This window comes from Girardinichthys multiradiatus, chromosome 13 (genome assembly GCF_021462225.1).
Source record: "Girardinichthys multiradiatus isolate DD_20200921_A chromosome 13, DD_fGirMul_XY1, whole genome shotgun sequence".
Lineage (NCBI taxonomy): Eukaryota > Metazoa > Chordata > Actinopteri > Cyprinodontiformes > Goodeidae > Girardinichthys > Girardinichthys multiradiatus.
The window spans coordinates 20,399,934-20,414,294 of NC_061806.1; the positions used below are offsets into that span (position 1 = coordinate 20,399,934).

A 14,361-nucleotide genomic window follows, 5' to 3' on the forward strand; every position below is an offset into this window, starting at 1 on the left:
CTCAATGTTTCATTTATGTTGTATTCTGAATAAGATTGGTCTCACATTTAGTTGATAACTAATGTGCTCACGAACACATGAGATTATCATGACTGACACATTTGATCGTGTGAATGTTTGGCTACATGGAACAATAAAGAATCAATTTAACTTAGCAGACAAATACAACTTTCTCCAATGTTGAAGTGTTCTGAGAATATGAGTGCATGGATTTTAAAGCCCATTATGACAAGCTCTGTCTTCGCATAAGCCTTCAGTTAGATTTCACTTTGCTCGATTTTGATCAGCACCCTTGATGCACAGGGGCCCCAGCTCTCCCATTACTCTCAACAACTGTATCACCAGGATGCCTTATATTTGCAGTAGTTGTGCAAAACAGTACTGCTGTGAATGGAAGAAGCTTAAAGTCTCACTTTTCCACGCACAATCAGTTTTTGGTGCTGTGTTTAATTTGTTTGGGCTGGAAATGGCATCACACCCAAGTTTAGAGCGTAGTAGTTGCAAGTCAGAGAACACTGGAATTTGTTATTTGTCTTAGTGCTAACTAACTTCAGGCCACTGACCTGCCAGACAGAGTCACATTGATATCTTTGATTTGGCTTGTTATATGCAACTAATACTGATAGTTGAAGTTATAGGAATATTTAGCTTTATAAAATAAAAAGATGAAAATTACAATTTTCTCAGTGTTTAAGCCAAATGAACAACAATTGTAGCGTATCAGTGTTGTGACCTCCCTTTCAGCCACTATAAATGCAGGATTAGCTTGATGCCACTTCTTAGGGCCAAATGAAATATTATTGTGAGAAAAGTAACTGCAGACAAACTTATAGAGATTGAGTGGATTGATAGACTGTTTGAAGCAGGTTTGGACATGTACAGGAGTTGGACAATGAAACTGAAACACCTGTCATTTTAGTGTGGGAGGTTTCATGGCTAAATTGGACCAGCCTGGTAGCCAGTCTTCATTGATTGCACATTGCACCAGTAAGAGCAGAGTGTGAAGGTTCAATTAGCAGGGTAAGAGCACAGTTTTGCTCAAAATATTGAAATACACACAACATTATGGGTGACATACCAGAGTTCAAAAGAGGACAAATTGTTGGTGCACGTCTTGCTGGAGCATCTGTGACCAAGACAGCAAGTCTTTGTGATGTATCAAGAGCCACGGTATCCAGGGTAATGTCAGCAAACCACCAAGAAGGACGAACCACATCCAACAGGATTAACTGTGGATGCAAGAGGAAGCTGTCTGAAAGGGATGTTCGGGTGCTAACCCGGATTGTATCCAAAAAACATAAAACCACAGCTGCCCAAATCACGGCAGTATTAAATGTGCACCTCAACTCTCCTGTTTCCACCAGAACTGTCTGTCTGGAGCTCCACAGGGTCAGTATACACGGCCGGGCTGCTATAGCCAAACCTTTGGTCAATCATGCCAATGCCAAACGTTGGTTTCAATGGTGCAAGGAGCGCAAATCTTGGTCTGTGGACAATGTGAAACATGTATTGTTCTCTGATGAGTCCACCTTTACTGTTTTCCCCACATCCGGGAGAGTTACGGTGTGGAGAAGCCCCAAAGAAGCGTACCACCCAGACTGTTGCATGCCCAGAGTGAAGCATGGGGGTGGATCAGTGATGGTTTGGGCTGCCATATCATGGCATTCCCTTGGCCCAATACTTGTGCTAGATGGGCGTGTCACTGCCAAGGACTACCGAACCATTCTTGAGGACCATGTGTATCCAATGGTTCAAACATTGTATCCTGAAGGCGGTGCCGTGTATCAGGATGACAATGCACCAATACACACAGCAAGACTGGTGAAAGATTGGTTTGATGAACATGAAAGTGAAGTTGAACATCTCCCATGGCCTGCACAGTCACCAGATCTAAATATTATTGAGCCACTTTGGGGTGTTTTGGAGGAGCGAGTCAGGAAACGTTTTCCTCCACCAGTATCACGTAGTGACCTGGCCACTATCCTGCAAGAAGAATGGCTTAAAATCCCTCTGACCACTGTGCAGGACTTGTATATGTCATTCCCAAGACAAATTGATGCTGTATTGGCCACAAAAGGAGTCCCTACACCATACTAATAAATTATTGTGGTCTAAAACCAGGTGTTTCAGTTTCATTGTCCAACCCCTGTATATTTCTGTGGTGCAGCTAAACCCTCGGGAGTAATGGTGTGCTCTTGTTTATTTGAGTGCCCAGTTGGAAAAACACAATAACGCCTCCTAAAGTCAGAAATCCAACTGGGAAAGTCAGATCTTGCCTACTGACCCCTAGTTTTGTACCCAATATGTAGCGAGAGGTACAGCTATAAATTATGAGTACTTCCAGTGGTTTGTATCATGTTAATCTAGTAGCAAACATAGTGATGTAAAAACCCTATTTATGAACATGCTTCTTTAGTGTTTGAACACATAAAATGGAGAAAATATATTGCTATGATGTCATTGTGTTTGGAGAGCCTGTGCAGTCACGCACCATCCTTATTTAAAAGGAACAATGAATACGATGGTCAATGGGGCAGGGAGATCTGAACCATCTGAACCACACTTTAATGCCTTTAAAATGAAAAGTTCTTTAGTTTCTATCATAATGATATCATAAGGGGAGTAGCACTGACCCGTGTCAGTCAAGCTCTGAAGTTTTACACTATAATAAAGTGCAACTAATGATTTTTAGCTAAGCGATTAATCTGTCTGGTATTTTTCGATTACAAAAGGGGCTGAATACAAGATTTTTTACAGAATTTAAACCAGTTGGAGCTAAAATTATGCCACTTGAGGAGTTCTGAATAGAACATATTTACAGACGTATAAGATGTTTCATCTTAAATGTGAAATGTATATATTTTTTATAACATTTTGGCCTAATTACTACTCTTAGAGGGTTGTTCTTTCATCAAACGGCATGTTTTAAAGGTCTGTATATTCCAGTTAACGTTTGCTAAATTAGATGACAATTATTTCAATAATCGATAAAGCACGATTAATCCGATTAACTGTTTCAGCCCTACTATAGAGAAAAGCAAATTCTAAAATTATTTGTGAAAATAATGAAATTAAAAGTTTAAAATAGATTCCAGTTCAAACTACAAACTATTTTTGAAATACTTCTTGCCTTTGACTTTTATGATCCAAATAAATTTGGCTCAATAGCATTCAAAGGTGTATTGTTCTTTTAGCAGCTGTAAAACAAAGCTCTTCAGTAATTTAGAGGTGGTACGCGTGGTTTTGAACTTTCTGTGAGACCCAACAGTAAAAAACTCCAATATTGTAAAACATTGCAGTCAGTCAGGCTTTTAGTATCCAAAACGTCCTCTTTCTGCAGCTTCATTTCGACTTTTATTCCTCCCACAGGATGAACCCCAGAAGAAAGGGAGAAGTGATTTATTTGGATCCTTCTTCCCTTCCATCTAATGTTGCACTTTTTACCCCAGCTTCACGTCAAGTCTTCTCTCACTACTCGAGGCTGTTGTTGGCTTGTGTCTGTGTTATTGCATGCAGACTTCAATGACCCTGATGTCTATGGGCCTCATATTAAAGTTGAAACTGTCATAGGATGATGGCTACACAGGTAATAGTGAATTAAAGGTAACATTGATTTCAGAAATGATTTTTCCTTTCAATGTAAATGTATAAACTAGAGGAATTCAAAGATTAATTCTGGTTTTAGCCTTTGCATATATGAAACTGAAATTAACTATAGGCCTGTGTTTTAGGTTCAAACCTAAACTAGTTTTTAAATGTTTCAGATATACAGTAATGCATACTCAGACTGTTCGCATGTTTTGCATCTAACAGGTTCAGACTTGCCACAAACCTCACAGTTTCAGTTTTTCAGAAATGAACAACAACTTGCAAAAGTAAAGTGATCTGTGTTTCACAAGGGAAGTGAAAGTAATGAACAAAAAAAATCCACTAATAGAAGACCAAATGAAAAAGCTTGGGTGGTTCAATATATATATATATATATATATATATATATATATATATATATATATAAATCAGCACTGAAGGGCTCTAATCTTCAGGCTTTAGGTGGTTATTGCATTAGAAACAAACTGGTTCCTGAAATCTAAACCCCTGCACTGGCTTGAGCCTGTTATAAAATGTCTAGAAACTTCACGGTGTTTCTCTAAGACTTTAAACACCCATCTTGTGGCTGAAACATTGCATGCTTGTGCGTATGTAGACATGTACAATGTTTACAATCCACATCTTCACTGTCAGCCTGAAAAGGTTAATCTTGACTGCTTCAAGTAGGAGTGTCTAATTTCTGCTATAAAGAGCAGAGTGTGTGGTGTTCAGTTTAGGGGAAGTAAGAACCTTGAGACAGGAAGCTTTTCAATCACTTCTTTGGCAGAAGGTAAGAATCAATACATTTTGACATTTTCCCTACATATAACTGTTTAATTCACCATAATTTACAGTTAGGGTGAAAGATTTATATAATAACATCAGTGCTGTGAATGTCCTGTTATTTTCTGGCTTTCAATTCTTTTATCAGGTTGACCTGAAACACAACATACAACGTTCATTCATTTTTAACAGCAAGAACTGGATCTACAAGGTTGAATTTATTGTGAATTTACTCTGTACATGTTTAAAACTGTACTTACACCCCTGTGTACATATACCCCCTATATGTGGTTAAATGTCTCTTGGCAAGTTTCACTTTGACTGCATGTTTTTTAGTAGCCATAAGAAAGCTTCTGGCATATTTCTGCCTGGATATTTAACCACTCATCTTAGCAGGGGGTACATTTAAACTGGTTGACACAGACCTGGCTCTTATGGCTTTAAAGTATATTCAAGTAATTATCAGCTGGCATGAAGCCAGGATCACTCCAGAAGCTTAATGTCAGCCTGTTTTATATGTTTCAAACCATGTTTGGGATCACTTTACAGTTGGAACTCCATTGTTCAATAAACCAGTACCACTAGCAGCAAAACAGAACCTAAACACGCTGCTACCACCACCATGCTTAACAGTCGGTGCAATGTTCAGAGATTTGAAAGCCTTGCCACGGCTCCTTCGAACATAAGGTAGCTCAATCTTTGACTCATCTGGCCATGAAACATTTCTACAGATATAGTTGGATTGTTGATGTGGAGTGTTAAGTCGAGTTCAGAGTGGATGATTTTGGTGCAGGTGCTTCTTTCTTGTCTCACATCCTCTTAGTTTATAACACTTGGAAACTGGCATTAAAGTGGACAGTGACAGTAGTTTTCCTGCAGTCTATTTGCATTTTAGACATTAACTCATTCTTGGAATTTCTTTTTATTTAAGGGTGATAGTTTGGTGTAGTTTGGCTAGTTGGGTAAACCTTGGAAACCTTGGACAAATGATCCCAAACACTAATGAAAACTGGCTTCTGGAATGACCATCTTAAAGCCCTGAACTAAACCCTACAGAAGATTTATAGTCAGTGCTTTAATGTTGAGTTCTTCTTCATCCGGGAGGCAAGCAAGTAAACCATTCCTTTCTGAGCAGGTCATGTATCATAACTTTGTAACATGGCTAGAAGCAGGGTCTGCAAGGATCTCTGACATGTTTAGGAATAGGAAATAATTTAAACCATTTGAGTCATTATGAGCTGAACACCACAAACCAAATATCAGCAGACCCACTTCTGTGTTGGGTTGAGAAGGTTTCTGTTGCTCTGAAAATGAGGATGTGATTCAGCTCCTTTTAATGCTAGCGAGGAATACATGAAAGTGTAATGGGTCAGAAATGGGTTTTTGCAGTTAAGGAGCTGGATCCTAATAGGGATACACGTTGATCTAAATACAAAATGAAAAAACAGGAGCAAGAAAATAGCAGAGTAAGCAATTTCTTTAGAACCACCTTTAAACTCAAACGGGCACCTATCACCCGTGCCCGCTAAAGTACCTCAAACAGATGTCATTAAGAAAACTGAATAATGAGTAAAATTTAGTTTAGACCTGCTTTATGTGAGTGACCTTGGTAAAGAATGTTGGAAATATTGTGTCATATGGTGAATATGATGGTTTCCAGAAGGACATAGGTGGTGTGGAACTGATTTCCATTTTGTAAACCTTACTTCCCATCCATCCCCAATGTTTTAGTTTAATTTAGATCAGGGGAACATGCAGGATGGCCCAAAAAAAGAGTTATTGTCCTGCGAGGAAGTCTTTGTCAGACAGGTGTTTTGCAGCTTTGTCCTGTTGAAAAAGAGAAACAGACTAATTTCTTAAAACCTGCAGCTGAGCGTGCTTAAAAATGAATACTGACTCTCTCTCCATTAGATGTTGAGGATCGCTGTATGGCTGTGTGCAGGAGTGTCTCTGTGGGGCTCTGCATTTTGCTCCATGAGATGTCCTGATGAATCTTCATGCTCTGATCTGGAAACATGTTGCCTCACTGCTCATGGATATAGTTGCTGTCCATACCCAAAGGTACATCTCATTTCTTTTACCACTAAAACATTTAAGTCACCAGTCAGGTGATATCATGAGTAAAAAAAAAAAACATACAGTTCGATGAAGGAAAACTGTCAGTTTTACCGATTCTCTCTCACTGTTTTTGTCTGGGTAAGGCTGTGTGCTGCTCTGACCTGGCCAACTGCTGTCCCTCCAAGTATCGCTGTGACCAGGCCACACAGATGTGCGTAAAACAATACCAGCCATGGATCACCATACCAATGGTGAAGAAAGTGGCTGCAGAGGTGCCAAACACCCCTGATCTGTCTCTAACCCCCTTTGAGGAGGTTGAGAACAACAATTTCCCAGAGAAATTAAAAAGCTCAGTTGTGCACTGTGACAACTTTAATGTGTGTCCTGATGGCACCACCTGCTGCAAACACCCACAAGGTGACTGGATCTGCTGCCCCTTCTCCCCTGTGAGTAGACCTGCAAACTGATGAGCGATTAATTACTTAATTTAGGAGAAATTCCTTTCAACCTGCTTCTTTGAAACACATTGACTGTTTTTTGAACACATTTCTATATACATACATTGTTTTTTGTTTTGTAGGGAAAATGTTGTCTGGATGGCTTCAACTGTTGTCCTTATGGTTATAACTGTGATCACTCTTACACTCACTGTGTCAGGGAAGGACTGGAGTATCTGTTCACCAAAAAACAATCTCTGACTTCAGTCCCAGCTTCTTATGTTTCAAAGACTAAGCACAGAAGCAGCAGGAAAGAGGTAGGACATTATAGTATGTGTGCTAAATATGGCCATTGTTTATATTGCTCCTCCACCTGGTGGCAGCAAATTCATGTAACATTGTTGAGCAAAGAATGTATTTTGAAATTCATTTATATTTAAAATAAAAAGAATAGGCAAAAAATAAAAGTCAGCTTGTATGTTTTGTTTTTTCTCATTGTTTTATCTTATTTTTGCAGAAACCAATGACAGCTCTGACAGAAGCCAGTGGCAGCTCCTTTAATCAGGGTATCATTCGCTGTGATGACAAATTTTACTGCCCAAGTGGCTCAAGCTGCTGCAAGGGAGCAAAGGGCCAGTGGAACTGCTGTAGCTACCCACTGGTATGTCTTGTGCATCTGTTCAGCTGTTTGAAAACCACTGGCTTGCACTTAAATAACCTTAGAGTTGAAGATGCAATGGTACCAGTATCAACACAGTAAAATATAATTTGGGAAATAGAAACTCTATCTGTTCTTTCCAGAAATATATAACTTAATCCGCTGATCATTTGTCACTATTTTTGTTCTAACACTGTGAATGATTTTCAGGGCGTGTGCTGTGCAGATGGTCAGCACTGCTGTGAGTACGGATACCAATGTGACCCCTCTTCAGCCAAATGCACAATGTAGACCACCTGAGGACTGCTGTGACACACCAAAAGCACTGAAATTGGATTATTCAACTGTTCTTTGACTGTTTTACACTAATTTATGGTCAGCATTTCCAGTAAAATCATCAAATTCCTTATTATCTCATTTAGGTTGTAGACTGGGTAAAACCTGTCTCCAGAACAGTTAATGGGTAATTGATTTGTTCAGAACTACATGAGATTATTTTTACTATAAAGGGTCTATCTGCCTTTAGGTTCAGGTTAAAGTTTTTGATTGCAAATATGGAAATATGATATATATTGAGAATGTTATACCAGCTTCTTATTTTCATTCATAACTGTTTTTAAGCTTTATCCTTCTCATAATGATCTGCTTTTTGAATTGGATTGACATTAGAAATTTACAATTGAATTTAGTTCATTTTTAAATAAAGTTAAAATAAATAACTTTTTCCCTGGAACAGGTAAAGCAGAGGGATGTTTATTTTGGTTCATAAGGTAGTGAACTTTATTGAGACAAAAGTAATAGTGGACCAAAGGGAGATACATCTTGGTTCATGGACAGATACTAGATACACCAGTGATTTTTGCAATGTTTATGCTCCCATTGCAGATGATTTTTTTTCGTAATTTATCCCAGCTTCTCTTGATTGTAGATAGGACACAAATAATAGTGGGTGGGGACTTCAACCAAATACTGGACCGAGATCTCAATAGATCACTTCCTAGGTGCGGCACAGAGAGCAAGTCTGCAGTTGCCATAAGGCAGTTGGCCTCTGACATGTAACCTGCAGGATATTTGGCGGATAATGCATCCAGTCAGCAGGGAATATTCTTTTTTCTCCTCTCCCTATAATGTTAATACTAGAATTGACTACTTTCTTGTATCAGAAGCATTACTGAATTATTTTGTACACTCAAGTATTGGTAACATAGTAATCTCGGATCGTGCACCAATTTTTCTTTGGATGAAAAACATCTTACACACCCCTAAAAGCCGTAGATGGCGCCTGAATGTAGTCCATGCTTTGGGACACAACATTTACTAAAATGATTAGTGATGAAATAAATTTTTTTAAGCAGTCAAATAATCCAGAGGACACTACATTCGCTACTTGGTGGGATGCTATGAAAGTATATTTGCGAGGGAGGATTGGACCTTTCATTATCACACCAAGGATAGGTCTGCATTAAATACATTTATCACAGTTAAATATAAGTTAAACACACTGTATAATAAAAAGGCAAAATATTTTTGCTTAAATCAGACATATTGGGAAATGGTGAGAAGCAAGGCCGGCTTTTAGCATGTCGTCTCGAACAGTTAAACAGTAGCAATCATATTCCAGGTATTCAAAAATCTGAAGAAACTATTTTAACCTCATCTAGGCAGATAAATAATGGATTTCAAGCTTTCTACAATAACCTTTGTTCTTCACAAGGTGATTTAGATTAACAAAATTTTAAAACATTTTTCACTGATCTAAATTTGCCAAAAATTTCAGGTAATGATCCTAAGTTTTTGGAGGCTCCAATAAAGCTAGAGGAAATCTTTTGGGCTATTAAGAGCTTGCCACTAAGTAAGGCTCTGGGATTAGATGGGCTACCGCTGGACTTTTATAGAGTATTTGAAGATGTGTTGAGCCCTTTATTGCTTGAAGTTTATAATAATGCTTTCAAGGCGGGTTCCCTACCTCAGTCAATGCACTCTGCACTTAAAAATGTATTCACAAATCAGGGAAAGATGCTTTGGATCCGTGTGGCTATAGGCCTATTTCTATGCTAAACTGTGACAAAACAATTTGGCGAAGGTACAAGCAGGTCGATTGAGAACAGTAATAGCAAAAACAATTAATGCGGATCAATCTGGCTTTATCCAAAAAGATTTTGGATCTGATAATATTAGACGTTTGGTTAACCTACAACACTATGTATATGATTCAACACATCCCACAATTGCTTTATCACTTGATGCTGCTAAAGCCTTTGATTGTGTTGAAAAGGGATATCTGTTTAAGACATTAGAAAAGTTTGACTTTGGTAATCATTTTGTCAGATGGATAAGAACCTTATATGATACACCCTTGGCTTGTGTACTGACAAATGACTACAAGACAAGGTTGCCCGCTAAGTCCTGGACTATTAATGACTGCTTTAGAACCTTTGGCAGAAAAGTTGAGAAACGATACAGAAATTCACGGGATCACTGTTGGCGATAGTCACCATAAACTTCTATTATATGCTGATGACATGTTGGTGTCTCACATAGCTTGTAAAGTCAATTCCAGCCCTGTTAAAATGTAGAGAAGATTTTACAGTCTTATCAGGATATTGTGTTAATTGGGACAAATAGCAGGTGATGCCCATGTCAGGACACTGTGCTTCTACATTGTTTAAACAGTGGACATCTTGGTGGTCCTCAAGTGGTCTTAAATACTTAGGTATTCAAATAACTTCTGATTATAACAATATAGTTAGAGCAAACACTGGGCCAGTGCTTGGAAAAATAAAAACAGATTTCAGTAGATGGTTCAGGATATGTCTCTCCTTATGGGGTAAAATCAATTGTATTAAGAAGATGACTGGACCTGTGTTTTACTACTTGATATCTAATATCCACTTATATAGTCAAGATTCTTATTTTAAGGAACTAGATGCTTTAATTTGACACTTTCTGTGGGGCAATTCACCGTCCCGCCTGAGTCTTGAGAAGCTCCAAACATGTGTAAAGAGAGGGGGGTTCTCTCTACCTAACTTTAAATGGTATTACTGGGCAATGCATGTAAAGCAGCTGAAAGCATGGTTGCTCAGTAAATGAGATAAACCTACTTAGTTGCAAATAGAGAAAGAGGTGAATAACAACATCTCTGTTTGGCTAAGGTTGTTTGGTCCCAACCATAGACTTAACAACCCTTTAATTACAACTGCAAAATTAATATGGTGTAAAATACACAGGGAAGGTCGCTGGGACTTTATTAAATCAACCTTTGGCACCTTTGGTGACTAATAAAAAAACTTGATTGGAGGGACAGTGGTTGACTGTGTGCAGTGGCGTAAAGCTTGTATCTTTCTTATATCTCACTTATTCAATGGTAAGACCAAACACTTAGCTTTGATCGGATTGTTGAAATATATAATCTACCACATAACCACTTCTGGAGATATGTCTTTATCTAAATGGCTAAGAAGCCCTCTCAGTTGTCTTGCATATAATGCCCAAAGTCCAACTGCAGCATGTCTGCAGGCATTCATGTAAAAAATCGTACACACACAAACCAGTCAGGTATTTCTGCACCAAACTCACTCATCTATGTCTTTATGGACTTTGCACTGTGCACTGGTGCACAGTTATGACAGAACAAGAAGGGCGCATTCCCAAAAATGTATTGGTATGTTGGAGCATTAATATTTCCTAATCCTGAAGAACCGCCTCACACTATAGGCCCCCCTGCACCAAACTATACATTTGACACAATGCAGTCTGGTATGCGACATTTACTTGGGGAGACGCATGACTGGTCACTCCAGAGAAATAAATGTCTATAGCACCTTTTATGAATAAAAATCTAAATGTGGTACACAAAAACCAAGCATGCATGTTAAAACATGACTAAAAAGGCCAAAAAAAAACTAAATTATACAGTGAATTTTCCAAAGAATATAAAATATTTACATAGATCTTTAGGAAAGGTACATTTGAGTAGGAATGAATTCAGCTGCCTTTTGATTGAGTCAAGACTCTAAAAACAATATAAAAATAAAGGAATCTTGTTCTTCAGTTGCAACAGTCTGAAAAGAGAAATCTGCTCATGTCAAAATGAATAGGTAACCAGTGCAAAAACATTAAAACGGGAGTGATATAAGGTAGGTTTCTGTTTGTTCCAGGTAAGAGTCATCCTGCATAGCTTTGGATCAAGTGAAGGTCATCAAAGGCATAGTTGGTATGTAAAAACTGCTTTACATTAATCTAGACCAGAGGAAATAAAAACATGAATATTATCTCAAGTACATTTTTTGATATAAACCTGTTTATTTTGAAAATATTTCAGATTTTTTTCCTCCAAGCCTTACTTGATGATTTGAGGCTTGAATGCAACTGCTCTGCCATGGAAACCCATTCTGTGCATTGTGCTTGTGCTAATTTGAAGGTTATATGAAATCAGGAGGTATGTATATGTTGAATCTGCAGAAAGTTGGTCTTTAGGATCTACCAACTCTTCCACTTCAAGGCTGAGTTGCTGTCATTCCCCATTGCTTCCACTGTATTATAATACCACTAACCATTAGTTGACTGTGGAGTCTTTTGTAGCAAGGAAATATCATGTGACAGGAGGCATCCTGTCACGGTACCACACTGGATGTCGCTGAGCTCCTGAGCACGACATATTCTTTTACATATGTTTGTTGAAGCAGTCTGTATCCTTAGGCGGTTGATTTTATACACCAGTGGTCATAGAAATGTCTGATACACCTGAACCCAATGATTTGGACCCATGTACGTTTAGCATTATAGTGTACAAATGTGTGTATTTGGGCCTTAAGAGTGCTTGACTGGCCTAACCTTCAGTAACATAGACTGCTTTAACAGGCTGCAACTCATCAATACTTGGCACATCTGCTTTATGTGGGAAGGACTCTCAGCTATAAAGGTAAAGTTATCAGATGTCTTGATAATACTTCCTGCTCTGACTCAGCCACATGTTGCCTGATAGCTTAACTATATGGCTGCTGTCCAAATGCTAAAGTAAGTCGCGCACCTTCAGCCTTTGAGCCGAGATTGTTGAAACTCTGGTTCTTGAGGGCTGGCATCCTGTAACTTTTAGATGTATCCCATGCTTGAATCAAAGGCTAAAAAACCTTTTCAGCAAGCACTTAAGTTTGTCCCATGACCTAATTATTTGATTCAGGAGTGTTGAAGCAGAGCGATTTAACGGTTGCAGGATACTGGCCCCCTTGAGCGCTGAAGTTTGACATGTGTGCTTTAAGCCTTCAGTATGATGTAATGCTAAACTGCCTTCAGGCTGTGTGCTGTGCTGGCCTGGCCCAATGCAGCCAATCAGGATTTCATTGTAGCCTGGCCACAAAGACATACATGAAAAGCCAGCCTGGGATGAATATATCAGTAGTAAAAGAGGCTGCAGAGACTCTACAGAGACCCCTAAGCTGCCTCTAACCTAATCTGAAGGGGTCAAAAATGATTTCCCTGACCAGATAAGAAGTAAAGTCTACTGTGAACACAAAAATTATTCTCCTGGACGTACTAAATTTTGCAGACACCCAAAAGGTGCCTGGTTTTGCTGCTATTATTTTCCTGTGAGTAGACCTGCAAACTTGTACCAGATTTGTTTTTCACCTTTTAAACTTTATTGCTCCCCTACAGGGAAACTGTTGCCTGGATGGCTACCACTGTTGTCCATATGGTTATGACTGTGATTTCACTTACGCTTGCTGTATCAGGGAAGGCTTCAAGTATCCATTTTCCTACAAACCTGCTCTGACCTCAGTTCCTGCAGCTCTGCTTTCAGTGAATAAGAACAAAGGCAACATGCTGGAGGTAGAATACCCTGTTTAATACATCTATGATAATAGGTTGTCTTATGCTTTTCATTAACCTCACTAATTGATCAAATGTTCAATTAAGAAATAAAAATAAAAAAAACTATGCAAAAGTGGCAACTGGGTGCAAGCAACATGTTACATTTTAGAAAAACATGCAGGCCACATTGGTGGTTTGCCTTTCTCCTAGTGTGTACAGACTAATGTGTTGCTTTAAGATTTATGACAAATGTACTAATTGATAAATTGGTGTACTTGAAATTAATAAAAATTGTTCTAGTTTTGCAGACACTACTGATCATGCTAGCAGAAGCCAGTGGGAGTTCCTTTGAGGAGTGAGTCTTCTCTTGATGGACCCCCAGAACACCCAAGTTGACCGGCTCACTCATTGGTCAACATTTCCAGTGCAATTTTACAATGCCCTTCTGTGTCTCATCCTGCTTGTAGACTGGCAGTCAAAGCACTTTGGGTTAGCTTTTCAGGGCACTTTTAAGTGAAATGGAACAAGCTAAACTTCACAAAGATTTGACTCGCAAACATTATCAGCTTAAAACATTCTGAAAGCATTTTAATCAATTAGAAAAATGCAGTTGATCCAAATGACTAAACAGAAGTATTGCAAATAGTGTTTCAGCCAGCCACACACATCCTTGATGTGTGTGGCTGGCTGAAACACTAACTGAAGCGGCAATCTTTTTAAAATTCCCAAGAAGGCTGTGGTTCACTTTCAATATACACTTGACTTTAGATAATGCTGGGATACAACACCCTTAAGAGCTTTTGTTGCTTACCCTCCTTGTGAAGAATCTAAAGTGTCTAAATTTGTCTGATTTTTGTAGGCCATAAAACAGCAATGTCTCTGAATTGAGTTTCAACGGTCATGTTGCTTTTCTGAAGCTGAATTTGGTTTTCACTACCTGCAAAGTTCACCTGAAAGTTTTGGTGATGGAGGTTAGAGCTGTTGGATTTGGAAAATGGTGACTTGTATTAGTTTTGTAAATATATAAAG

General features: G+C 38.7%; 1 protein-coding gene across 3 annotated transcripts; it reads left to right on the top strand.

Moving 5' to 3' along the window:
• The first annotated feature begins 3,442 nt into the window (after nt 1–3,442).
• Nucleotides 3,443–8,265, top strand: LOC124879788 (progranulin-like). 3 transcript variants are annotated; one of them, XM_047384517.1, is made up of 6 exons: nt 3,443–3,586; nt 6,283–6,432; nt 6,573–6,875; nt 7,010–7,183; nt 7,384–7,527; nt 7,735–8,265. In XM_047384517.1, the coding sequence occupies exons 1-6, from the start codon at nt 3,572–3,574 to the stop codon at nt 7,813–7,815; spliced, it is 867 nt and encodes a 288-aa protein (XP_047240473.1). In that variant the 5' UTR covers nt 3,443–3,571; the 3' UTR covers nt 7,816–8,265. The 3 variants fall into 3 exon arrangements, with proteins under 3 accessions (XP_047240473.1, XP_047240474.1, XP_047240475.1); XM_047384518.1 differs by lacking the exon at nt 3,443–3,586 and adding an exon at nt 4,233–4,378; XM_047384519.1 differs by lacking the exon at nt 3,443–3,586 and adding an exon at nt 4,520–4,582.
• Nucleotides 8,266–14,361: the final 6,096 nt, after the last annotated feature.